The sequence below is a fragment of the Ischnura elegans genome, chromosome 9 (genome assembly GCF_921293095.1).
Source record: "Ischnura elegans chromosome 9, ioIscEleg1.1, whole genome shotgun sequence".
Classification (NCBI taxonomy): domain Eukaryota; kingdom Metazoa; phylum Arthropoda; class Insecta; order Odonata; family Coenagrionidae; genus Ischnura; species Ischnura elegans.
In genome coordinates this window covers 76,084,977-76,112,587 of record NC_060254.1, presented here as the reverse complement: position 1 = coordinate 76,112,587, position 27,611 = coordinate 76,084,977, and the positions used below count along the sequence as shown (strand labels likewise).

Genomic DNA, 27,611 nt, shown 5'->3' with positions numbered 1-27,611 from the left:
ACTTCGGAGCCTCAATCATTTAATTTAATAGGGTGAATATGAGGTAGTTAGCTCTACCGCCGTGAGACGTAAATGTTAAATAAAATGCTTCAAAAGCCGTAACAAGTTACACTTATCTATTTTACACTGACCCGGAATTTGCAGCGATGGTTTGCGAAATGGAACGGAAATAATAGGGTGGTTTCCTATTTTTTTTTAATTGCTTATATGGAAAGCTTATTACTCCTGGAGTACGTACTTCACGCTTTTAGATTTTTAAATGACGATATCTATTTTTGCGATTAAATGAAAGTGAAAATTTTCAAGCGCGTGAAAACGCTACGGAGAAGTATGAATGCTGGAAAAGCCCATGTGACGTCATTCTGGTTCCAGCTGTCGCTGTGAGAGGCGACCTTGGTGCGAGGCTATGAGCGCCGCTGCGACGCAGGCTGCTAGCAGGTCGTAGAGTACCCAGCGAGCAGGTAGCGCTTGGCTTAAATAAGTATTATTAATACCCTATCAAATGAAGGAAACTTTCCGAACATAGGTAATTTTAATAGGTGATAATTAAGAGATGTTTCCCTGAGCTCTATGCTTCATGCATGCATTGGTAATCTCAGACGATGTAAAACTCCTGACTACTCGTATAGCATCTGGTCCCCTGTGACGTCACGTGGAGTGTCCTTGCATGGCCGCGAATCTGGCCTTTTTCAAATGAGGTTAAAATTGAGCATTAAAATTCGTCTAAACTGGGATTTCTAAAACCAAAAAAATTGTATATTATGAATACACTAATGGTAGGTGACGAATCGCAATCAATGCCTTTCGCTTTCTTTGATGAAGGAAACTACCCTATTGGTGATGAGATAGATTTAATACATTATGGTGAAATTTATGACATTGCGGTGTTCCATTGGCGTCGTCGATCGCGGCCATCGTCCGACCATTTGACCGCATTATTTTACGATTGAGGCGAAAGGTGATTGCCTCGTTAAACGATTTATCTAATTGTTGTGATGATTTCGATACTATCGATGTGAAATCTTCGGTATCTTTAGTAGTAACTCGATTTTTCCATAACTGAAGTCGTTTTTTGACAAATTGGCTCCAAAAAATTTTAAAACGAGGCTTTTGAGTGCGAGTTTCATTTTTGTTTTGGAGGAGAATCGAGAAATAGGGTAGTTTCCTTCATCAAAGAAAACTAAAGGCATTGATTGCGATTCGTTACCCACCATTAGTGTATTCGTAATATAAAAATTATTTGGTTTTAGAAAAACCGGTTTAGACGAATGGCAAGGGTCAATTTTATCCTCATTTGAAAAGGCCAGATTGGCGCCCATGCGATGCCACTCCACGTGACGTCACACGGACCCAGTTTCTATACGAGTAGATAGGAGTTTTACATCGTCTGAGGTTACCAATGCATGCATGAGGCACAGAGCTCAGGGAAACATGTCTTAATAATCACCTATTAAAACTGGCTAAGGTCGGAAAGTTTTCTTCGTTTGATAAGGTATTAATAATCCTTATTTAAGCCAAGCGCTACCTGCTAGCATGGTACTCTGCTATCTGCTAGCATCCTGCGTCGTATCAGCGCTCAGAGCCTCGCCCCAAGGTCACCAGGTTAAGTGGCAGCGGGAACCAGAACGACGTCACACGGAGTTTTCCCGGCATTCATACTTACCCGTCGCGTTTTCGCGCGCTTGACAATTTTCACTTTTCATTTTATCGCGAAAAATAGATATCGTCATTTAAAAATCTAAAAGCGTGAAATACGTACTCCAGGAGCAATAATAAATAATAGGAAACCACCCTTTTGAATAAACGGATTGGAAAAGGAACAAGAAAAAAGTAAACATTATGGACAAGGAGAATGATATTCTAGAGGACATACGAAGGAGTCAGAAGATTTGTATGGCGCAAAATTCCACTTAAGAAATATCAATCGCCTCGACCAGGATTCGAACCCGGCTCCCTCGACTTCCAGCCCTGTGTTTCAGCTATTTAAGTTAGGTAGGCGTAATTCCCTTCGGTGAATATTTGTGCAATATACTAGACGAGATAGTCTGAAGTGCTTAGCATATTATGAAAATAACAGTCCAAGACTGCGTTACAGTCATAGAGCAAAGACCCAAACTTTGAACTCCTATTGAAATTGCCTATGGTCGGAAAGTTTCCTTCGTTTGATAGGGTATTAATAATCCTTATTTAAGCCAAGCCCTACCTGCTGGGAGGGTTCTCTACGCTACCGCCTTGCTCGGCAGCAAGTAGCCTGTATCGTAGCGGCACTCATAACCTCGCACCCAGGTGGCCTCATTCAGCGGCAAGAGGAACCAGAATGACGTCACACGCGCTTTTCCCAGCATTCATACTTAGCTGTAGCGTTTTCGCGAGCTTGAAATTTTCCATTCATCATTTGATCGCGAAAAATAGATATCGTCATTTAAATATCTAAAATCGTGAAATAAGTACTCCGGGTGTATAAATCTTTCGATTTAGGAAGGAAAAAAATAGGAAATAAATAAATCGGAAACCACCCTATTTCATGAGGAAGAAATGGACATCCTTTTTAAAGGGCTTAAAAAAGTATTGGCATACGTAAAGATGAGCTATCCGAGAAACCTTATTTTATTTTGACCAAAACCTCCAAAACGGGCTTAACCGGTATTAAACAAAACAAATAAAATCAACTGATTTGGGCGTTACTTGATGGAACGATGAAATGTTCATGGTTAAGCAAAACCCAGTACTATGCCACAAACTTTTTATTATTAGCTGTCAACTAGTTTCGATGTTTATACCGTCATTATCAAGACTAACAGATCAATATCGTACAACGTCCAGCCTTATATACCTTACATATATGTGCGAAAGATCCACAGAGAAAAATTCATTCGCCTTGACCGGGATTCGAACCCGGATCCCCCGATTTCCGGTCGAGTGCTTTAGCCAGTTAAGCTACCGAGGCGTCATTCTTCCCTGTGGATACTTTCGGACACTACCGGACAAGATGTTGCTGGACTGCTGAGCATATGATGCCACAAGCAATCCAAATCGTGCGCACAGCGCCACAGCCGGAGAGCAGGCCCGGACATAGAACACAAAGAGGTGTTCGCTCTAGACTAGTTTATATATACCTGGTATACAAGGCTGGACGTTGTACGCTATTGCTCTATTAGTCTTGATAATGACGGTATAGACGTCGAAACTAGGTAACAGCTAATAATAAAAAGTTTGTGGAATAGAACTGTGTTTTGTTTCACCATGAAAACAAATAAATATAAAAAACATATCAACACGTGCCATTATCAATTGAAAGTTAGTCAATTCTAGTCAAACTGATCGTACTAATCCCCACTTTCTCCCCGCTACTACATCCGCCAAAGCAACCTCCTCGCGATAGACGCATCATCCTTCCTATTTCCTCTTCCTACCCTCCTCTGCAACCGCAGCATCCGTACTGAACTCACTCCTTCCCCCACCCCCGTCCACTCTCCCCGCCTCCACAGTCCCCCCTCCTCCTCTGCCTCCGCCCCCGGACCGCCTCCCCATCCGACAAACCTATAAGACGACGGGCGAACCGCCCTAGCGGACACAGTCGTCCGTTGGAGTCCACCTTGGCACACAGCGCGGACGGGGATCTTCAGGTTTTTTTTTATCATTACGCGGGACCAGTTCTCTTAGGACCGTATCGTGGTAGTGTTCGCCTTCCGCACGGGACCATCTCTCCGGCCTACTGGCCGTCGGGGACCGGTAGTATTCGGGACTGCTGTTTTGTGTGCCCTATCGTTCCGGCAACCAGACTATCGGACGTATCTATCTCTTACGTATTTGATTTTCGTTTCTGAAAATATAATAAAAAGACAAGAAGACAAGTGTGTCTGACAATAGTGTTTCAGTGGAATCGTTGTTCTTCCCACGGAAAAGACTACGAATTCGCCGCATTGTGTCTTCGTTTCGTATAATTTTTTAAAAACCAAATCGTGGGACCGGTTGCGACCATGTCTCCACGCCGGCGATGTCCGGCCTTCTTGCCCAGCGGCCTGGCGCCTCTCCTGCTGCTCCTAGCGGTCATCGGGCTGGCGGCCACCGCGGTTGATGGCATCGCCGTGGACGAAGGTCAGTTTCAGTACCCCAAGAGTGTTACATTAGGGTGATCCTCATTTTTCGATTTTCTTTCGGGGAAAGATTTTCGTTGGAAAAATATTACGTTTTCCAACGTATATAATGTGCACACACCTCAAATTTTACATTTTGATATTTCCAGAATTATTTAACAATTCCATTGAAACTAAGATTATTTACTCAATAGATGCAAATTAAGCTACTGAAAAATTTGTCTTAAGCACATACGATGTAACATTTCTATGAAAATGGATTCAAATGTGTCGGAGATAATGGTGAATAGGTGAAGAAAGCATCCACGCATCTTGCATTATTCCTAATGTTACTATGTTCCTTTACCGCCAATGATATTGACTATAGGAATATCTGAACCTATAGTATAAAATATGTGTAATTGTTGAGCTTTATCACACTAGGGTGGTCCTTATTTTTAAATTTCGCAATTTGGGATACCCCCTCAATGTATACTAGTTGGCGTAAACATATCCTGTAAAATATTGTTGCAATCGGATAACGGGAAGACGTGCCGCACCGCACTTAAAGTTGTGATATCTTGGCATTTTTTCGGACATAAATGGCGATAGGAAGGCGTTGGAATTTTCCAACAGCTTTTTTCCAGTTACTAACGACAAATTGGGCATTTGGCATGCTGCACCTGGAATATTTTCCAATTATCAACAGTGGTTCCCGAGTTACGGCCCAAAGAGTGAAGTCCATCGTTTCACTCGGAGTTAGTCCTATTCTTTCGACGAAATGTATTGTTATGCGATATTTTCTTAACGCAGTTTTAATTTATTAATCTAATTAAATTAAATATACATCATTTATTAAGATTCAATCATTGTATCTTTATTTTTCTTTTAACGAAGGAAACATTTTTGTTAACACTTGCACCATCCCTTCGAACCCCAGGAGAATACATTTCACGCACCCAAGTTTTCCTTGCTTTAAAGTTTCTACATTTTCAATTGACGTTGTTATATTGGTCTCCATGAGGCAATTATGCGTTAACTCCGCCGCTCTTAGGGTGCATACCAACGCCACTACGTACAAGTGATACAGTTAAAGATTTTGCCCGAAGTGGCGATAGGCTATATAAAGATTATCTTGTTAGTTAAATAAGACTTTTTAATATACAGTGGAAATATTGCAATGTTTTATTTAAGTAATATTTATAACTTCCACCGCATCTTCTCACATATCATGCAGGATAAGGATTATTGTATGATATGTGTTTTTTATTTTCCTTATCTATGTTCGATAGAAATTTTACTCGAACTAAAACCGATCATATTATATGTCAGAGACATAGGTAGTTTAAGATTATCCCAAACAGGCGATTCCCTACATTACGACTATCACTAGTGTGTCTATTTATTTTATACCTCAATTACCCCAGAAAACAGCATAATGAGGCCTTTACATCGGGAGTTTTAGCAATCAACAAAGACGATAATACACTATTATATCCTGGAAGGGGCAATCTATCCAGGCGGGACTCGAACCCGCGACATTCGGTATGGTAGGCGAGGACTTATCCCCGCCGCCACGGAATCCGACAAACGATTTTTTAAAGTTTGATGCACATATTTCACCGCAAATGTAGAAATAATTGTTGATGGATTTAACATTAAGCCAGGTAGAAAGGCGCTTATTTCCAATGTTTGTCACAAACCGGAGGAAATAAATAATAAATGTAACGCCTAAATAAATAATGAATATAAAAAGTGCCACACTAATAGGACCATGTTCTAGATTAGATTTTCTCCACTGGTGGATGATATATGGCTAGTATAAATAGATGTAACCAGACCAGATATCGCATGCACCTCATCAATTCGGATGCGATATGTTTCTTAGCATTCCAATACAGACGAGGGTAAACCTGCGTAAACTTCTTCACACCGCAGGTGATAAACAATGTTACGCAAACTTTTCAAACATACGTATCTCAAAGCTTCGGTAGCTCGTGGGTGGCAGAAATAGTTCATATGGGGTGAGGATCGAAACCGGAAAGACGGTATCGACGAATGTGACTTTTGTAATTTATTTCCTGATAAAAATATACGGTAAAATCGCTAGGTTTGAATATTTTGACTGCATAGAGAAGGATGGATCCAGCAAATGTTCCTTAAATTAGGGATAATGGAGCAACAGACGAGTCATATGTTTGGGGAGAATCAGAAACGTGATTGCATGGATATTATCAAGTAGTTTCTTTGAACATGAGGTAATTAGGGAAGAGCGAGGAAGAAAATAGGGTTCAAGGTCTTCGAATTCCAAACTAAAGGCAGAAATAACTCAGATGATAATATAATAATCCGGCTTCGAATAATGTCGGAAACGGGAAAAGGGGGTACAAGTAATTAAGCTCGAGAGCCATAAAAAACGACTCCGGTACACAACCTGTAATGATTTTATATACACCACAGTTGAAGATCGCCATGAAAAAATATTAGGCTTAGCTGGAATCTGATATTCCCTCTGAGAAGATGGCTTGGTGGTGTCATTGCATTGCACGCCTGACCGGCAAACGGGAGATCTGGATTCGAATCCCGGCTATGCCAAATAGTTTTGACTGTCCAAAGACTGTACACGAACCGATTGTCATACGCATATCTCAGCGGAGTTGTTGATGAATGAGTTCCGAAAATGTTCGGACAAAAATCTCCCGACGAAATGAAAAAAGAACGATCAGCCTCGAATATTTGCTTTGGCCGTAAGAAGGCGATGATGCAATCCTTGTTAGGTGGCAGTCCTTCGGAGTCATGTAACTAAACAAACCGAGCCAATATGTTGTTTGAGCAAGGAGATACCAGCCACACATTCGCCCCTCAAGTCCGTTTTCGTAACATACATGCCGGAAGAGATTAAAACATTGGAATGGGACGGAGAGCAAAAGATGGTCTATCTATGACATTCCAGATATCTGGAGCTCACTCAAAATCCCATGGGTATAAATTTATTCCTTAAATTAGAGTCATATGGGTTGCTTGGCTGCGTGATAGCATAGTTGAGGGCTTCGAATTGAGAGTCCCGGGTTCGAATCAAACCAAATAAGAGTGAAGCCTTAGAATATTCCAAAAAAAATCCTCCAGCCCCATTGTCGTACAGTCATTATCACGCGACGCGACTTAAAAACTCTAACTTGCTTATAAGGAAGGAATTGTCCGCACGTTCACTGGTCAACAGCTTAGATGGGTGCAAGATCTGCCTTCACATTGCGAATATTAAACTGTAGGATTAACGACTCGTGTAAGTTGACATGAGATTCAGTCAAGAATGAGAGAATGCGGAGAAGAATATGGTGTTGATATAAACTTTCCTATTACTTTTGATGGAGAAAGTACTGCGCTGGAAGTGCTCTTCTATATGTTCCAAGGGGAGAAACCCATCTTCTGAATCACCAGTTCGTATTCATACAGTTCCATGAATGATTGGTCCAGAAGAAATGATTTTCTCATATGTTATTAAAAAATAACATTTTCACATCATTGAAGGCAGCCATCACGGTTGAAAAGCAAAGTTAAGGCGAAAATAATGCAGATGATTTAATTCTTATCTTTTTACGTTAACACTTTTCCAAGCTGTATAAGCTGACCGTAAGCACAATTTTCTATAACTTGAGTGATTAGACTTCAATTACAAAATTCGATTGCTGATAACTCAAAAAGTAGTAGTAGTAGTAAAGAGCCTAACATTTTTAACATTATGCTTAGAGCAAAACGATCATTATACCAAAATTTTGTCGAAACGCCGTAAATAATTTAGCATTAATCAATACTTAATCAAAGCTTAAGTAATTATCGCAAAAAGAAGCCATAGAAAAATGCTGTTTTCATTTGCAATTTCCTATAAATTTATTAGGAGGGATGGATTCTTCCTCTTTATTTTCATTCTGTATTGCTGAAAAAAATTGTTCAGTTTTGGTCATTGAATCCTGTAGGTCTTCCTCGTTGCCTGCGATGATTGTAATGTCATCTGCGAATCGTATTACGTTCCTTTCAACCTTAATCCCTTTGATTCTTTATTCTTTTTCTACATAGTCCATCGCTTGCTCCATGTATATGAGCGCAGGTGATGGATAAATACTTGCCGGACCTCATCTTTAACTTGTGCCTCCATATTTCTTTCTCCATGCATGCTTACATTGGCTAACTGGTACCTATCGAGCCGGTCATTGTCGCCTAGCCCGAGATGAAAACAATCAAAAGAAATTGACAAGGAGATAATTGAATGATTCACAATTTGTACAACAGAGATTTTCGCTAAAAACGATATACACATCGAATCAACAGAGGAATCGGGACTTCACTGAAAACTTGCCGCCACCGATTGGGTACGACCTTCGACCAGGGTCTGATGAGTTCAGCCACCACTATAAAATAAATATCCCCTCCCAAGGGCAGGATAAACCTTTCAAGCTTTTTTTTTCATTTCAGCAGGCGACGCCAAATTGTCGAATATGTAGTGAGGAGAAATGGAAATCGTGGACTATTCTCTCTGCTAAAAGAAAGATCCCTTTAATGTCCTCAACGTTGCGGTATCCTCGCAACCAACCAACGCACTTCCCCCCAAACTCCTACCGATACCCGGAGGACGACTCGGCAAAAAATAAAACAACGAGGAAATTTATTACCCTTTTAATGGTAGAAGGCTTCGGTACACTATCATGGAACCAAGCGTCTCAAATCGGCACAAGAGTAAAGGGTGTGAAATATGACATGAAATACTATGCATTAAACTCAGCCGAGATTCAAATTTGACAAAGAACAAACCTAATTAACTAACTGACAGTCATGAAATCCTGCAGGATATACGGCCAAGCCTTGTTTGTTCCTAGGGAATCATGAAGTGGATTTCAAAGTGAGTGAAACACCAAGACATTTTGCCACCCTCACTCAAAACCGTTAAAGTTATTATGGAGTAACAGTATTAAAGTTAAAATGGAGTCTAGAAATATCACCATAATCTCTATACTCCTTGAAACTAGCTTCACACGGCAATATTTCGTTAAATTATTTGTTTAACGTCGTGCCCGGCGTCCGAAGCATATGTATCTAGCAACATCCATAAAAGCGGAAAACAATTCGTTCGTTATATGATTTGTTTTCCCTCCCGGCGGATGATAATGGTGAAGTTTTCCCGGGTTTTCTACCGGGTGAGTTGCTTGTTGGCCGACGTTTCGGTGGCAGAGTCTGCCATCATTCTCAGGGCATGACAACCCGAAAATGGTGCCATCTTATTTTGCGGTCAGTTTCGCGCCAAATGTTGTCGGGTTCCTTTCGACAACTTTTGGCGCGAAACACTGCTATATGAGAAGTCGCCATCTATGGATTGCCATCCCCTGAGGATGATGGCAGAGGGAGCCACCGGAACGTCGGCCTGCAGGGAACTCAGCCGGTGGAAAACCCGAGAATATTTCATCAATTCCTTTGTGTCGATTACTGATCCTTGGACACATACATCCAATACAAATCCACATCCATGAACTCAAAGATGAGGGACACGGCACGAAATTAACCCCGACGATCCAATACTGAAAGGCCTTCAGGACCGATCGAGATCCTGCCGCAATATTTTTCGACGACGGCCATGTATCTCTTTCACTTCCCCAATACCAAAGTGGAATGGTCAATTACACGTATCATTTGACGAAGGATTGCTCAGTGGTATTTCTGGAATATACCGCATCGCCGCCACATCGGTCCATTACCACAAGGCCTCCAGACTCAACCAAAGTCTGCCCGAAATCTATTTTTAGGGCAATAAATCCTTCCCACTACCACTATCCCCTGGCCCAGTGGTCAAGTACGCATATCGTATGACGTAGGATTTTTAGTATCATTGCCGGAACAAATTATACCTCTCTAAAAAATTAATTTGCCAGCACACAGTTTATACACACACCACTTTCCAGTTGGCAACGTATTTTCATGGTAAGGAAATGCCCAAACCATTTCAAAAAATAAAAATGAGAAATATTATAAAAATTAAAATATATAATATATAAAAAATAAAAATAAGAAAAATAAGAATTCGCCAATAATTTATCGACATGCCGTCTTTTTCGAGCCACAATAGCCAAGTTGAAATCCAATTATTCAATCACAGCAACTTCTCACAACACACTTTTGCTCTGCAAATTTTCTGCGAACATTTTTGTAGACTCTAACGCCCCAGGAATCCTACAATACATTGACCCTCATCAGGGCATCCTGGAACAAATGGAACACAACCCAGCTCACAGATATGTCCTGAAAGGTTTAAGGCCGACATATGATCCGGGACTTAAACCCAATTCAAAAAGATTAGAAGGCGGTGATTTAGCCCATCCGCTACCCTGGACAACTCAAAAACACACGGCGGACAGTAGCGGCGATTTTTTGTAAATAATTCAATTACTAGTGCATACATCTACATACTACCCCGCATGCCGCCTCCATAAGCGTGTGGCACCATCTGTTACAAGGAATAAAAGGTAATGCGCACATGGGTGTACCCAGAAATTGGTGTAGGAAGGGGGCAGCTCTCTCCACCCCCTCCCCCAGAAGCAAAAATAAAGTTTGGTCAAAACGAAAGTTTATCACAATTTTCTTTTGAAAATAAAAATGATATAAAATAAAACATGGAACTAAAAACATATTATTCTTTTCAAGAAAATAATTTTATAAACTTATAAAGTGCTGTCATGATTTTAAAATTTCGGTTTCATCAACCTTTTCGGTGCTAAAATGTAACAATTTGAACGACCACGACTTGTTCTCACCCCTAGTTTTGATCCTGGGCATGACAATGAATGCGCAAAATGAGTTCCATCTAGCATTAAGTAATTTCTTTTATTGTTTGGAGGAAAATCGAATTCATATACCAATCCGTTCTGCAAAATATCTCTCTTAATTTGTTGTTTCTCTCGGACCTATATATAGAGTTGATTTCTAAGGATATATTCCCCTGTGTCGCTCTGAAAGGTATCCATTCTAAATTGCTCAAGCAATCAAAGCCTAGGTACAGCTCCCCAGTCTCTAGCAGATCCCAGCCTCATACGTTTAAAATCTGCGTATAGCTTTCGGATGGCTCGTAACAGATTTTGACGCAGCTACCAGCTTTCCGATGTATAATCACCAGTAACGGGAGTATTTTGACTCTACCCACTCCAAAGCGTGATTGGCTAGAGATTTCCTGTTTTTTTACCATATACAGCCTTTCATGCTTCGTAAGAAGCAATTGTACATTAGTGACATTTACGCAAATTGAATTCAGCTAGCAAGTAGCTCTGAGATAAATCTCTTGCAATCAGTTGGTCGACAGAGTAGTATTATACGAGGTCAAGGGGTATAATTTAACGGACAAACAACGATTTTACAAGGTGAACTATCGCCATTTAAGAGAAAAAATCCATTAACACAACCTAAACAGTGCTTTGCGCATTCACAGTCAAAGCTTTTCAAAATAATAAGCGAATAATAATGGGATGAATGAGAGGAGCCATGCTTACCGAAGCCACGGATTCAATTTAACAAGATGTTGCGGACTCCTGTTAATTTATTCATTAGGAAAGATTACACCGCCCAAAAAGTAATGAAGGATCCTCCTCATGTTCACTCAGTGGTGATGGATATAAATCCTTTCAAAAGTGGTCACATGGTAATTTTCTTGTGAGTGGGAGTCCGATTCAGGCAAGGTAAAAATGACCGCACGGCTAATGACTAATACTGACTCAATGGCTTAAAACCACGAAGCATCGCGCGTGAAGATTCCATCAATGGGTGCCGTATTACGTGAAAGGAATGCTACGACGATTTATGGGAGTCGCTTTGCCTCGCGTGCGTTCGCGATTACCGTTCGCGAAGAAATCTCAATTAGCGTCTCTGACCTTTTTCGAAGCGTAATCATCTCCACAAACGCACCGAGACATCATCGGTAGCGGAGTTTCTCGAGAGCTATGTCATCGGGTTTCGCTTACAAGCGTGTCGACCATGAAAATAGCATTACCACAAAAGGGATTAGGGTCATTCCATGCCAAATGGTCTGGTGGTCTCCGCTCGTCCCTCAAGGATTTCTATGAAATTTTCCGCCCGTAAAAAAGGTATGTTTCACTCATTAAAATGAAGCATATTGCCATCTGGTACAATCCCTTGTACTAGATAATGGATCTGTGTTCCGAAACGCGTCTTACGCAATAAAGTAAAATAAAAAATAAACGTTATATTCCACACAGTATTTATTTAAACTCTACCGGTTTCGACCTTTTCAGGAAAACTTTAAAAGGTAAAAGACATGTTCTGTTACCTCTTGATAATGACTTCAAAAGGTTGAAAGCAGCCGAGTTTTGTTTTCTTTTTGGATTTTTCTGATTGGAAGTGAACTTGTGAATCATTGTTTAATGCAATGAAGTAATTGTGAAAGAGTGCATCATTAGATTTTATTTGAATATGTCGAACTTTTACGATATTACGACTGAATCGGTTGAATTAACTATGCTTCACTTGATTATTGGTAAAATATCATAATAATAATACGTTCACATACGGATTACTTGTAGATATGTGGTCATTTGTTTGACCCTACGTCGTGGCCTCCTGCAGCGTGAGTCATCATTTTGGCATACACCGCCCTGATTTACAACTTTTCTGCTCTATTGAATAAAGAAAAATACATTACCCATTTTCTAATGCTATATGGATGCATTCTCCCGAAATAGTAACAAATTTTAGATGCAAATGTTGGACGAAAGTGTGCGATTATAATTGTCTGAAACAATTATTCTTTGAGCTTCTTCTCCTTAAATGCTAGTTTAAGACTTTAAGTTGGCGCCACGGCTGTAAATATGATTTAGATCAATTGATAAATGTCAAGTGACTCATCATTTTCAATATTGCGCCTAGAGGAAGGCTTGGACAATCCGTGGAGGATGTTCCAATCAACTTTGAGCAAGTTCGGGTTGCTCCGCACGTTTTTCTCCGTAGATAGATTCACTCTTCCTCCGAGGAGAAAGAATCTTGAAAAAAGTGAATTTCACCTTGCCATAGGCTTTCTTTTTTACGTTTAAACGGTTAGGTTTACTCAACGGAGTCATTAAAGTATGTATCCTACTGATTAAGTTTTGGTTAAATAAGGATTTAGCAAATAACTCCATCTACTTTCCTAAACCCTCCAAACCAACGTTTTTGAAGAAATGTGTAGTATTGTTATTTTACGAGTCATATTTTATCTCATTTCAAGTTTTGTTAAATTTTCACTTTAAATTGGCTTCACGTCAGAGATCATTTTCAACATTTCACCTAAAGAAGACATAATCTTGAGCATATCCCCTTCGACATATTGTGACTCCATCTATTTCCGTAACCCTCCCAGGCGAACGTCTTTGAGGGTCTGAGTAAAAGAAAAAATTCGCTCCGCCCGTTTCAAGCCCCACGCCACCGAGGTCAATGCATATCATGGCTAATGCCTTCCGCCCACGCAAAACACTCGAAGAGAGGAAGGAAAAGAAAGCAGTGTGTAAGCGTGCAAACAGAAACAAGAGGAGCCTTCAATCTTGGAATTAAGTGCCCCCCCTCTCACTCATCCCCCCCCCCCCAATCGTCGTCTCAGAAGCACCCTCACAAGGCTCCATCCCACGCGTCTGGAGGTCACCGATGGCCCTCCCTCGTCCCCAAATAAAAAAAAGAACCTCCAAACCAACCCTCGGCCATCGTGGAAGTAAAGGGATGGTAATAATTTGGATTGCTCCGCACGTTTTTCTACGTGAATGTCAGGGCAGGACAATCTTTTAAAAAATCTGTTTTACCAGTTCCTACAAAAAAAACAAAGTAAATTTCGTGGAGCCAAAAGATTTTTTTCATGTTTAACACTAGGAGGACGGGATGGGTCATTTGACCCATTCACCATGTTCAAAATGAAATTATCTCTCATTTTTCATCTTATTCCTCAGAAATTTTGCGACTGTGTGTGCAATTACTTTTAATTGTAATGCTAATCTGAACAGCAAATTTCGTAAAAGTTGGCATAAATTTTTGTTATGGATTACCGAGAAAGACGGCTTTTGGTCATTTTGACCCATAACCGTTGGTCCCTCATTAATTATTATTAAGGACCGGTTTTCCCTCAATTTATTTCTGCAAACTCGGGAGAATTTTGAAATATCCATTTCTCGAGCTACTGCCGAAAAACGAAGTTAATTTAATTTTGCCAAATGCTATTTTTATTCAAGTTTAACCGTGCCAACCGATTTCCTAGATACTCCGCTAAATATTCCGCGGGATTTCCTCTTCAAAATGGTGCATAACGTCTTCTGCGCATTCCAAGCGCTGCCTCTGGTGATCTTTGGTGAGCTGTTTGGGTACCCAACTGGCAGAGGGCGTTTGCGCGGCCGGAAAGGAACTTGTGGCACTACTTACGAACTTTTTTTAACAGCCATACATTTTTCACTCTAAACTTCAACAAATTGGGGATTAATGTCGATAACTGCAACCTTAATCCTGATAAAAAAATCGCAAGGCAACGAATTTCACACCAGGACGGAGACGTGAGGGGAAGCTCCATGGAAAAGGCTTCTGTGCCAACTATGAGCGGTTCAAAACTTCTACACGGGGGTCGAGAGTGGCAGTGGAGGAACCAAGAAACACGGTGGTGTTGATAAATTGCTAATAGCGCTTCATGCGGCGACGAAAATACTTAGGAAACCTTATTTTTAAGTTTACACTCGTAGTAGTTGAAACGCGTTGTGTTCAAATAAATACTTTGGAAATACTACAACTTCTCATTTAACTAAAACCATGCTGCATTTCTACATACATTCCCTAATTTGGTGTGAAGTTTTTCTTTCGAATCGCGAAATCGCGGCGGAACAGCCTTAACGTATATTTTATAAGGTATGTCTGAAATACAAGTGACGGTGAATATTCAAAAACTGTTTTATACCGCGTTTCAACTTTGAATATATTATTTTTCGATTCTTATAAAGTACCGGTTCAGTAATAATATCTATAAATATGTTCAACTAAATATCTATTTATGAAACAAAGTCGTATATCGTGTTTATTACATCATTTTTATCTCTAAAATGTACTAATGCAAAATTTTAGAAGTCTAAAACATGCGTCGAACGCACCAAAACCCAACCCTGTAGCACTTGGTTCGATTGAGATAGACCGTAAAGACTGGCACGCTACTTCGAAAATGTTCCTCGACGGAGTGTTTTACATTAAAATATTTGGGCAAAAACACAGGACACAAAAAGATTAAAAAAAACACTCACTGAACTAAATTTTCGGTGGTATACATCCACCTTCCTCAGAGTCTCAAGTTTGACAGTCTCCTACCTAACTCTGAGGAAGGTGGATGTATACCACCGAAGATTTAGTTCAGTGAGTGTTTTTCAATCTTTTTGTGTCCTGTGTTTCTGCCCAACCTGGGATATTTTGTATGTTATATATACAACCGGGAGATTCTGGGTTCGAGTCCCAGTCAGGTAGCATTTTTACCCTCTGATTTCTGGTTTTTCCCATCTACCACAGCACCGTTGTCCTCGTCCTTTTTCTATTATATGTTCCTCTCCTTTTCTTTCCGTACCTCTGAACATATATAGATATATTTAACACAGGACACAAAAAAAGATATAAAAACACTCACAGTACTAAATTTTCGGTGGCAGTCTCCTACAGTATCCTCCCTAACTCTGAGGAAGGTGGTAATGCGCGACCGAAAATTTAGTACTGTGAGTGTTTTTTATATCTTTTTTGTGTCCAGTGATTCTGCCCAACCTGGTGTATTTTTATGTTATTTACCTCGTCGAGGAACATTTCGAAGTATCTATATATATATTTATATATATACACCCTGATTTGGAATAAGATTTTCTTTCGAACCTCGCAATCGCGGCGGAACAGCCTTTACGTATACTTTCCTAGAAACCCAATCGAATGTCATCATCAATACGACCACTCAAACGATTTACCTTGAGGGACGCAACCTCCGCGGAAGCAGAGATCGCGCGGCCAACCCACTCCCGGCCGCGTGGGAATGCACCAGGACGATTGCCGATCGAAAGCGCAGGCCACCGTAAAAGGCGCGTGGCTTATCGGTGATGAGAGGCGCGAGAGGTATCCTTATCCCCACCACCTACAACAACTGCCCCCAGTCGGGCTTTTCATTCCGTTTCACCCACGAGGGGGCGCGTCCGAAAACGGATGGATTAGGCGCAGAAGCGAAGAGAAGGCGGACGGTGAGCGAAAAATAACCTGCGTGGAATATCATCGGATTTTCACGCAATTTCACGCAAAGTTATACGGCAAACAAGGGAGTTCCGTGTTTCCACCAACACAACGCCAAGAACGAATTTTTCGAAGGATTTGATGATGAAATGACCCCTAAACGGTACAAAAAATTTACTTACTTAGGTTTTTAATTGTAATTTAATAAATTTGCTCTTCAATAACGGCAAAATGCCTAATCTTTCTCTCTCAGAATCATATAAGCCACTTGTCATCTGTAGGTAGTGAAAGTAATAAAATAAAAAAGAAATAAAAGAAGACACCTTAACCAAAAACGGTAAAAAATTCTCTCAAATATAAAAAAATAAGCTAATTTTCACTCGGAGAATGAAGCATGGAATATGATTAGAATTATTATAAATTAATATATTCATATTGTTATTGTAAAGAGCCTGATTGGTATAATTAATGGCACATTATATGAATATCTAAAACTAATCAGCATCCTCGCTTTATTCCGAGTGTTATCGGCTTTTTTGTGGTATAACTTTGCGTGAAAATCGAATGGTATTCCAGGAGATTTTTTTGCCTCCAGTCCACCTTCTCTTCCTTCCTGCGCCTAATCCATCCGTTTTCGGACGCGCCCCCTCGTGGGTGAAACAGAATGAAAAGCCTGTTCTGATTTTGTTTATTTTCAATTTTCTACCTTTTTAGTGGTGATTCATATAATGGGTTAAGAAAGGACTGTTAAATAAATTTCTTCAAAAACATTTTACAGGTAACGCCCGTTATTGAGAAAATTTATATCTATTTTTCCATATGCATATTTAGTTAATTAATTAGAGTACGATGGAGCAAGGTTTCAAATGTCTGTTTACAATTGAATATTGTAGTGCATCGCAATTAAGTGTGCAAAATAATAAGTTAATCCAAGAATGGGTAGTGGGTTAAAAATGAATAAAAAGATTCCATCGATGAAACGAAAAAACAGACGAAGAAAGTTAAAAAAAGAGTGTTATAATAAAAATAAACGGGGAGAGTTTGCATTTGAGCTGAATTCGAGTCCCTAATGTTCTTATTGGAGAAATAGAGACTTTGAGTCACAGTTGCTTACTGCGGGATGAAAAATGTGTGGAAGACACAGCGCAAAGCACGAAAAGTAGATGAAGAATGACGGCCTCGCGGAAAATAACGCATCGATCGTTGATCTCACCATGGGGTAGGGCAAAGTATGGGCGGGCAATTCGTGAGCCAAACTCACTCGCTGAATTCAAATAACGCGATCAGCAAGAGGTACTCAGCTAAATCTAGCCAGGAGTTTGATAGACCAATATTAAAGGCGGTTTAACATGGAGCAAGTAAATGCGCAAGTTAAAGCTGCATTTCTTTCTCATTATGGCGTATAATTGCGCGAATACACGAACGAAATTGGAAAAGGGGCTATTCTGCCATCTCACGTCCATGCATTCTCGCATTCGTTCTAGCAATTCACCGCTTTACACGACGCAATTTTGTGTGCGCCTTCGTACACACGTCGAATCGTGCAATATTGTGCCCCGTGCAATACGGCCTTGAGAAATGCATCGGAACCACTAAAAAAAGAATGAACAATTTTCCCTCATATTTTCCATTAGTGTCAAAAAAATTAGCTCTAGTAATTCCTGTTTCCCTAAAAAAACCTTCAAAATGCAAAGAGTGAAGACTAGATCTAAATCTCAGCAAATGCCTCGAATTATATTTTTTGTGTAGGAAGTTCAACTATCCCCATGCATATCGATGGCTAAGTTCTAACAACAAGTATCTCAAATTCGGCCGGTTTGAGACAGACATCTTAAACGAAGCGTAATAACATTAAAAAAATAAAATACAAGCAAAAAACAACTCTTTGTTTGCATATGAATGCTTCTTTTTCAATTTTATGAACTTTTGGTTTTTAATTTCAGTATGAGAGTAACAAATATCAATCGTTTTTTAGCTCTCCTGAAAATCTGCTATTTTTGAGATACGTGTTGTTAGAACTTAGCCATCGATATGGAGTGAGCATCTGAATGCGTCAGATTAAGTCGTTTACGTTGGAGTTACGATAACTTCAAATTGATCGTGAGGCACACAAAAAGAAATATTGGTACAGGATCAGAAACATCATGGTCTCACAGCCAGAGTGAAAACTTACCATCATCATCATCACAGGTCAACAATTCCAAGATTTATTTGACGTAGCTCTTCATTCAGTTCTCCTATCAGCTAATCTTTTCACACCTACGTATTTCTTCTCCGTCACATCTTTCTTTACTTATTCCATATATTTTGTTCAAGGTCTCCTTTTTCCGTTCTTGTCTTCCACTTGTCCTTCAACGATTGTCTTCATCAGGCCATCATGTCTTAGGATGTGGCCTATAAGGTTGTTCCGTCTTCTTATTAAGGATTTCGTAAGTCTTATATTATCTCCTACTTTTCTGACTTCCTCATTACTAACTCGGTCGATTTCGATATTTTTGCAATCATAGATTCAGGACCCGTAATTTTATTTTATGCATGCAAGATGTATTATTATTATTATTTTCATCCGCCCATAGATCTAAAAAGAATAGGCAAGAGGCTGCTGGGAATCTAGACAGCAGTCAACGAAATTCATCATTTTCTAACGAATGTAATCGAACAATAGAACGTTCGCGTTCTATTTTTTTTACAAATCATAGATTCAAAGTCCGCAGTTTTGTTTTGATGTCGAGTTGCTGAAATTCTCATGCGCCCAACATTCTAAAAAAGGAACAAACCGTAGCCTTTGGGGATCATTAAGATAATTCAATGGGACAACGTTATCCTTATCAGTCGAGCGATCGCGATATTACGTAGAAAGATCAGAAATAGCGGATAATCCGCTGTTTTGTTTTAATGCTGAGTTGCTGACGTTGTTATGCGCCTGGCATTCTAAAAAGGAACAAGCCGGTGCCTTCGGGGATTCATAAGGTAAGTCAATGGGACAAAGTTATCAGTTATCCCTATCCGTTGGGCGATCGCGATATTGCATCGAAGGATAAAAAAATAGCCAAGTCCAAAATAACGCATCGGAAGATTACGATGAAAACAAGAACTCGAATTTATAACTGAATTGCGGATTTGCGCGCCGAGTGGAATGAACAAAGGATTCCGTGGCGAATCTCAAATGAAGGCGATCGAAGCAGAACAAATCCTTGATCTTTCGAGATAAAGCGACCTTGACAGTTGGAGAAATTGGGCGGATAAAGGGCTAGCCGCCTTACCGAGGAAAAGACAGTCATCAAAGCATTGCGATAATGATAGGGAAGTCAGTTTCCGCAAACGAAAAAAGATGTTATTCACGTCAACGCGCAAGGTCATGGCGACCAATATAACAAGGTGACTCCAAATAATGACACGGTCATCATTTCCCTAATATCTCAAGGCTGGCGGAGGAGAAAATACCAAAAATAAATTCGTCAAAATGATCTTTTCTCTTTCGAAGTGAAAAATACGGTCAATGAGTGTCGTAACTGCACGATGAAAATCCAGATTCTATACTTACTCGCAAAACAGTGCGAGGAAATAAAACAGATAACTCCTACGCAGACAAGCATGGCCATGAAAAAGAGTAAAAACCTACAATTGCCGGAATGAAAAGGAAGAGAAAATTGCGAATTTACGACATCTCGGAAGAGGTGGAATACAGAGTATCTCAGTAACCTTTAGAGATTCCAGTCGTATACACTTGGGGAATATTTTACATTCAAGCACCCTCTAGAAGTTCACGATTCATAACTGAGCAACACTTTCAACCTTTTCCGGTCATTTTCAAGTAATCACATTTCAACTCCAATATAATTGGAGTTTTTAGCAATTTAGGCTTACAGAATAAAAGCATAGAATGAAAAGTTTTTACTACCTCTCGGAGAAATGAAAACCATCTGGTTCGAGCAAAAGACAAGGGCAGAGTACAAAAAACCAAGTTGCAGTTTTAAAAAATAGGAAGAATAAAATCAATCAATAACCTAAATCCGTATAGATGTGTAGTGGTCCAATTGTTTTCGCAAGCAAATTTTTGTCATAATTTTCTAGTTTTCAGACGAGTTATAATTGTATGTGCGCACGGATATTAGATAATGGGGCATTGTATTCCTTCTAGTAGTCTACACTAAGATTTAACAACAGTAATAATTCATAACGCAGAATATTCTATGTGTTTTTTTAAATTGGGGCATCAAAATAATTAAAAGATACTGCAGTATTTAGGATATACACAGCTAATTTAATGCAAATGAGAAAGATATTTACAAAGGAAGGCTGCACGGTTCGTCAAAAACTGCTAAGGTCGTACAGACAGTGTTACCTAGGTGTTAAGCGAATTAGCCTGGGAGCCGCTAGAGACTCGGAGGCTGTGCGCTAGGCTTTGATTGCTCGACAATTGAGAATGGATATCTTTAAGAGCGACACGGAGAACATAATATTAGAGCCCCACTATATTTCCAGGCCCAACAGAAGCGATACATTAAGAGAAATAAATTGCCGAACGGATAGATATGCGAATTCCTTTTTCCCCCAAACCATAACGGACTTCAATAAATGAAAGTCGTAATTTCATTAGAGCATTTCCTTTGCATGTGCAAATGGCTGGTGTCCTAACACCCCCTGCCATACTTCTTTTAGGTGGCTTGCGGGGTAGTATGTAGATGTAGATTTACTGCAGAAAAACAAAAGAATACTACAGCGGGGTGCGTTTTTACTGCCTCTCGGAGAAATGAAAACCATCTGAGACTAGCAGAAGACAAGGGCAGAGTGCAACGAACCAATGAAAAAGAAATAATCGAGGTGCATAAAAAAAACATTGAACGAATAAACGCCAATCTGACGCTCACGAATGACGGTAAGGGCAAGGGACGATTCTTCTTGTGGCGCCAGGTCGTCGGGAGTCGACGGTGCAGCGAAATAAAATAAATGAATGAGCGACCGTAAATCACAGAGATTCGACAATTTTATACGAAGAGAAACGGACGATGGCCAGTAATCACACGATCCACCTTGGGAAAACGTTTTCAGTCGTTTAAAATCGGTGCGAGTGACATGTGGGTCTCAGTGGAGGCGATAAATGCCTTGCTGCGTGCGTATTACGAGGTACGGAGGAGATATTTTTACGTCGATTCTTCTCCGAGGACCAGCACAGCCGTAATAGCGCTCGTGCTTCTCTTGTCAGCCACGTGATACGACTGAGGCTGCTAAAGCTGAATGCGATGCTATGCTAGAGAGCTATTCCCGCTACGCTTCATCTCTTTCGAAATGCTCTTTTTCCTTCGAAACACTGGCGTCGCACAGTGGGCGGAAATCGGACGAAGCCGGACAACATTTCAAAATGGCTTTTTTGGAGATAGAAAATTGAAACTTCGCATGTAAAATCAAAAATGATTTAACTTAATGGATATTTACTTGATTTGACATGTATCTCACTCGTTACTGAGATACAGAGGCTCAAACGTGAGAAAATTGCAATATAAAATGCCCGTGTTCAATTGACACTGATAATCTTCCAAAGTAAGTAGGTGGTGAAAGTTTAAGGTGGATTCTTACGGAATAAAAAAATTATTTCATCTGTTATCATGATGTTGTTTCTTTCAGTTGCCGCAATCTTAAAGAAAAAATTCGATAAATTCCTCCCATAAAGTTATAAAACGGCGGTCACAGTTTTTTGACAAAATTTTACGTTTGGTAAGAGTTTCAAATAGATTTTCGGAAAGTCACGCAAAGTAACTGACACAAAATTATTATTTGAATATTTATCAAGGTGTAAATACAGTTTATTTAAAATAATTTTGCGACGTCGGAAATAAAATTGATTTTTCGATCGCGCGGCAAGGTTCGTCCCCGCGCGTCGGAAGCTTGATTAGCCGCGACGCGGTAAGGTTATTGAAAATGTACTAGTAACGCTCAACATTCAACGTTTTCAAGCTGTGCTTCAACATACCATATCTTAAATAGTCTATAGTGAAGACAACGGAGGATTTTTGAGCCGAGGTATGTGTACGATTCATTGAGGATGATTTAGTTATCTTTGGGTACGATTTGCGACCATGCCTTTTTTAAAAGAGGTCAAACCTCGAAAGAGTTCGTTGTTTCCCTGAGACTCGTATACCATGATATCCTAGAAATACACCAGCTGATATCCGTTTATCTTCTTTACCCTTCGGTCCCTAGCTCCACACGATCTTCGCGTCTCCCCCAATGTATGATATGTCCCCCAGAGAATTTAATGTGGTGATTCTGCGTATTGGTTAGCATTTCTAAAAAAAACAAACCTTACCTATATTGTGGGTAAACTCTTCTCGGGATTCCCACCGATCCATATTAGCAGTATAATATCAATCATGATACACTTGACCAAATCTCATCGTTATTACAATAAAACATATATAATTTTACATAAGGTCATATAAGGAAATATATTGCTTCATATTATCACGTTCAAACTTTCCAGGAGTTGCTTTAACGTTCAAGAGAAGACTTATGTTATGAGTCTTGACAAGAGGAAACCTTCTTGTCAAGACTCATAACAGATGATGAATCTTAGGTGAGACTTCTCAGGTGACCTCAGGTGACAAACTTTAAATGGAAATTTTAGGCGATTCCTGAGATCGTGGTAAATGTGACGATACAGCTGAAGAGTATCGCAAAAGAAGCGTTCCAGAACTTTTCAAAAATAGGAAACCCGTCGGGATAATTGTGTTTGTAAGGAAAGGGAGTACTTTGATGGGGCAGAGACGTAAAATTCGTAAATAAAGAGTATTTTTTATGCCATCAGTCTAAGTATTTTTTAACAGACCTCGTATTCAACTATTTATTTCGGCCTTCCCAAACATTTTTATTACGATTCTGTGGGAACTAATTCATCTCAATAAAATATGAATAACTGTCGGATCATAAACCACTGGTTCCTTGATACTTCGCGATATCTTTTTCTAAATCTTAGAGCGCTCTTCAAGAAAACCTTGATCGAAACACGATAACAAATGAATAAATTCTCAGCTATAGGCAAAGACGACGGCAAGCGTGAATCGATCGAAGCGGATGATGACTAAATCGTTTGGAGCGAAGAGAGGACCTTCAGGGTAATTCAAAAGATTGCAGTTTTCAGCCCTGAGTTAATCACAATCAAGGGCAAATGTGTTCTTTGAGAATGACAGTGAAGTATCATGGAACTGTCGAAGGATTACCCAAGAGGGATCAATTGATAAGAAGATGAGTGAAGCTTGGTTAACAAAACCCTGGGAAGTGACGCTAAGCATTTCATTTTTTTCACTTCAAATATTGTACAAAAAATGACTATTCATTTCATTGGGTTCCTGTATTTTTTATTTTTCCTGATACTCTATATTTTTAAGGACATTTAATGATTAAGGTTGGACGAAAATATGCGATTATAATTATTGTCTGGAACAATTTATCTTGGAGCTTAATTAAATTGGAGCTTGGAGCGAGTAACAGCAATACGATTGCGCAATCTCACCCATTTTGAGATTAATTGTTTCAGTCAATTATAATCACACATTTTCGTCCAACCTAATCTAATGGCGTTAAAATCCCGATTATTAAGTAAAACGTCGGAAATGCTGTATATTCAAGAAAAACCGTTTTCATGGGAACTACCAAGTACATCCAAAAAAATGTTTGCGTTGCCATAGCTCAGTAAATAAGGAGCTGCGACTCCATGTTTCTGGACAAAAAATGCGTCTCTCCTACCATCTCCTAAAGTATTGCAGATTCCTAATGAAACAGCCCGTATACACTGAAAATTACAAGACGATTAGTTTAGCTTCATGCAATTCACGAATATATTACAATAGAGGATCCTTAAGTCGGTATCATAATGTGTTGTCGCCCATCGCGCATTTAAATGGGTTTACGAAAGTCGCTGACGGACAAATTGATCCTAGTTTCACGGGGAAATAAGGCATAATTAGAGATGTCAATCGAAGTTTACATTCGTGATGATGTCATTCATAAATTTCATAACCCAACAGTGCTATTCCTCGGAATTGTAAATATCATACTGCGAAATATAGGAGAAAAGTGGATCGTATTGCACTCATCACCGCGCTGCGCACATTTTTGAAAGCAGATTAAAATACGAGGGAAGTAGCAACAGAAATCAGACTTATATGGGATGGAATTGGGCCACCTCTATGGGGTTACCTTGAAGCAATTAATACAACACAAAATAAAGATCAGATGCGTAGAGTTTATAATACTACAGTATTTATGATCAGATGAATGGGGGTGATGCATCATCATGCTCACGAATATTACAAAATGGGATCCTCAAGTCGGCCTCTAAATGAGTTGTCACCCGCTGCGCATTTAAATGGGTTTACAAAATTCGCCACTCGCGTCGCTGACGGACAAATTGATGTGAGTGTCATGGGGAAACAAGGTATAATCAATGGTTTTAGCCGAAATTTGTACAAATCATGATGTGCTCTATCAAAGTCATAACATATAAATGATATTCCTTGCAATCACAAGCTTTACACGGCAAAATATTGAAAAAAAAGGTGATCGAATTACACTCATCATCGCGCCGCGGACATTTTTGAAAAACGATTTAAATGTGACCGAAGTGGCAGCATAAATCATCCTTCTATGGAATGGAGTTAGGCCTCCTCTATGCATTCCTCTTGGTCAAAGTAATAAGAAAAGGAGAGTTTTATGCAATGATATTGGGAAGCTCATAAAGACATCTAAAACCGCAGTGTTATAAAAACATCCTTTTGAATATAGTAACCGATGACTTCCGTCTTAACCGTGGAAGGAAGTCCCCTTCACCATGCTGCTTCTTCGCGACTCGACGCGGAACCATTCAAATCGTAACCTTAGAGCAGTCTCGAAAAAAATCAACCCCGCCGTGGATGAGCCATGCTCGAACACGCGTCATGGGCAGAACAGGAAGTATATCCAACCCACGCACAATGAGAGTTCGACCTATAGCTTACCGAGCCAACCTTCAAACTCGAGTGGAAATGATTTCATCCACGCCCGAATGCTGGAAACTTGGCACGGCTGGCACGCACTTCGAATGCGTCTATGATGCATGCATTAGGGTGGTTAAGCGAGCCGCTCTCCCGCACGTTCCAAATGGACGAATTGGTTCGTGCGCTCGTGAGTCTATTCATTTGAGAAACCCACGCTTGTGATCGTAGATAAAGCCGCCGGAGTCCCACCTTGAAACTGAGCCAGGCGGGCTGGCCCGCTCCCTCACATGCCAATAATGTAAGTCGAACTCGGCTATTTTTTTATGTGGAAGGGGTGGAGTAAATTGTAGTGAGAGGGTCATGCATTCACTTGCACCACGAAGGTCAAAGTCACGAATATTACAAAAGAGGATTCTCTCAATTCGCCCTCTAAATGTGATGTCAACCACCGCGCATTTAAATGGGTTTACAGAAGTCGCCACTCGCGTCGCTGACGGACAAAGTGATCCTAGTTTCACGGGGAAATGAGGTATAATTAAGGGTGTTAACTTAAATGTATGTATTTGATGATGTGATCTATCAATTATTAGCTAAAACTTTCGCGGGTGCTCGTCATTATGAAAAAATCAAGGGATTCTGGAAAGGGATTTGAGAAAGCGACCAGCATCGGTCGGGAAACGTTGGGGCCACCCAAGAATTGACGCGGCGACATAGCCTAAAATTTTTATTCATAGTGATCTATCAAATTCATTACTCTTCAATGCTATTCCTCGCAATAACAAATAATCTACCGCAAAATATTGAAGAAGAAAGGATTGCATTGCTCTCATCACCGCGCCGTGGACATTTTAGAAATTCGATTAAAATGCGACCGATGTGGCAACAGAAATCAACCTTCTATGGGATGAAATTGGGCCCCTTCTACGCAATGGCCTCGGTCAAAGTTATAAGAAAAGGAAAGTTTTTTTACAATGATATGGAGAAGCGTTTAAAAAGATATCTAGTACCATAGTGTTATGGAAACATCCTTTGGATTATAGTAACTGATGACTTCAGGCTTAAAAGTGTGAAACCTTTCCAAAATGGAAAATGAAATAATAACCTTTGTTAGGTCCACTAATACGTAAAATCCACAGAGAAAAAAAGCATTCGCCTTGACCGGGATTCAAACCCGGATCCCTCGATTTCCGGCTGAGTGCTTTAGCCAGTTAACCTTTTCTAACCCAGAGCTGTTTCTGGGAGAAATCAAATTTTAAGATTTTTCATTTTGAAAACTTGAAAATTTTACACTCAATGATAATTATCCCGGCAGATAAATATTTCGCATTAAATTTTACACCACAAAATAGTATTTAATTTAGATATTTCCTAAATAGATCTGAACGTTTAAACATTTTTGATGTTGCTTAGAAGCAACATTGGGTTATAAAGGGTTAAGCTACCGAGGCGTCCGGCTTAACCGAGGCTTAGCGGGCTAAAGCACTCGGCCGGAAATCGAGGGATTCGGGTTCGAATCCCTCGATTTCCGGCCGAAAGATTTTTTCTCTGGATTTTTCGCACAATTTGTGCATTGCTGGTGACTCCGTAAATTTATCACCGTGGCCAGTCCCGGTAAACTTAAATGTCACTTATACATTTGGAAAGGCACGATCTGGGTTTCGTATCTAGGACCTAAATATGTAACCATGTGTTGAAACCAGGGTGGCGCTTTTTCTAATATATTAGTGAACCTAACAAAGTTTAATCTTTCATCATCCTTGTGAATGTTCCTATCGACGAGGATTTAAAAATGATATTGAAATTACGCATGCCTCCCTTTAGATAAATTATTTTTTGGAACAAGATACTCATTTAAAATTTATGCTACCACCTAGAAATATTCTGGACGAGTGGAGTCGGCATTTGTCAGCTCTTTCCTGATTCTCTAGTATAAAAAAATAATTGCATTCGAGAAAATGACTTGGGGAAACTTTCAAATATTTAATGCAGGAAAAACGCTCAACGTTTTCTACTCAATATATAAAATATATAACTATTCGAAATGCTTAATTTTAAGGGCGACACGGAGAATATCATATTAGAGCCCCACTAAATTTCCAGATCCGAGAGAAACGATTAATTAAGAGAGATGTTTTGCCGAACGGATGGATATGGGAATTCGTTTTTCCCCCGAACCATAAAGAACTTTAATTAATGCTAGTCATAATTTCGTTTGAGGACTTCCTTTTTATTTTTGAACGGCTGGTGTCCTAAAATTCCCCGCCACACGCCCTTTGCGGCGGCTTGCGGGTTAGTAATTACATGTAGGTACCCTGAAAAT

General features: G+C 39.8%; 1 protein-coding gene across 2 annotated transcripts in view; it reads left to right on the top strand.

Annotated features, from left to right (window-relative positions):
- Positions 1 to 3,579: 3,579 nt before the first annotated feature.
- Positions 3,580 to 27,611, top strand: part of LOC124165232 (cartilage oligomeric matrix protein) — a 248,320-nt gene continuing 224,288 nt past the window's right edge. For both annotated transcript variants that reach the window (XM_046542537.1, XM_046542536.1), the window contains exon 1: positions 3,580 to 4,098. In XM_046542537.1, the coding sequence (XP_046398493.1) occupies positions 3,981 to 4,098 (118 nt within the window). In that variant the 5' untranslated portion in view covers positions 3,580 to 3,980. The remainder of the gene's footprint in view (positions 4,099 to 27,611) is intronic.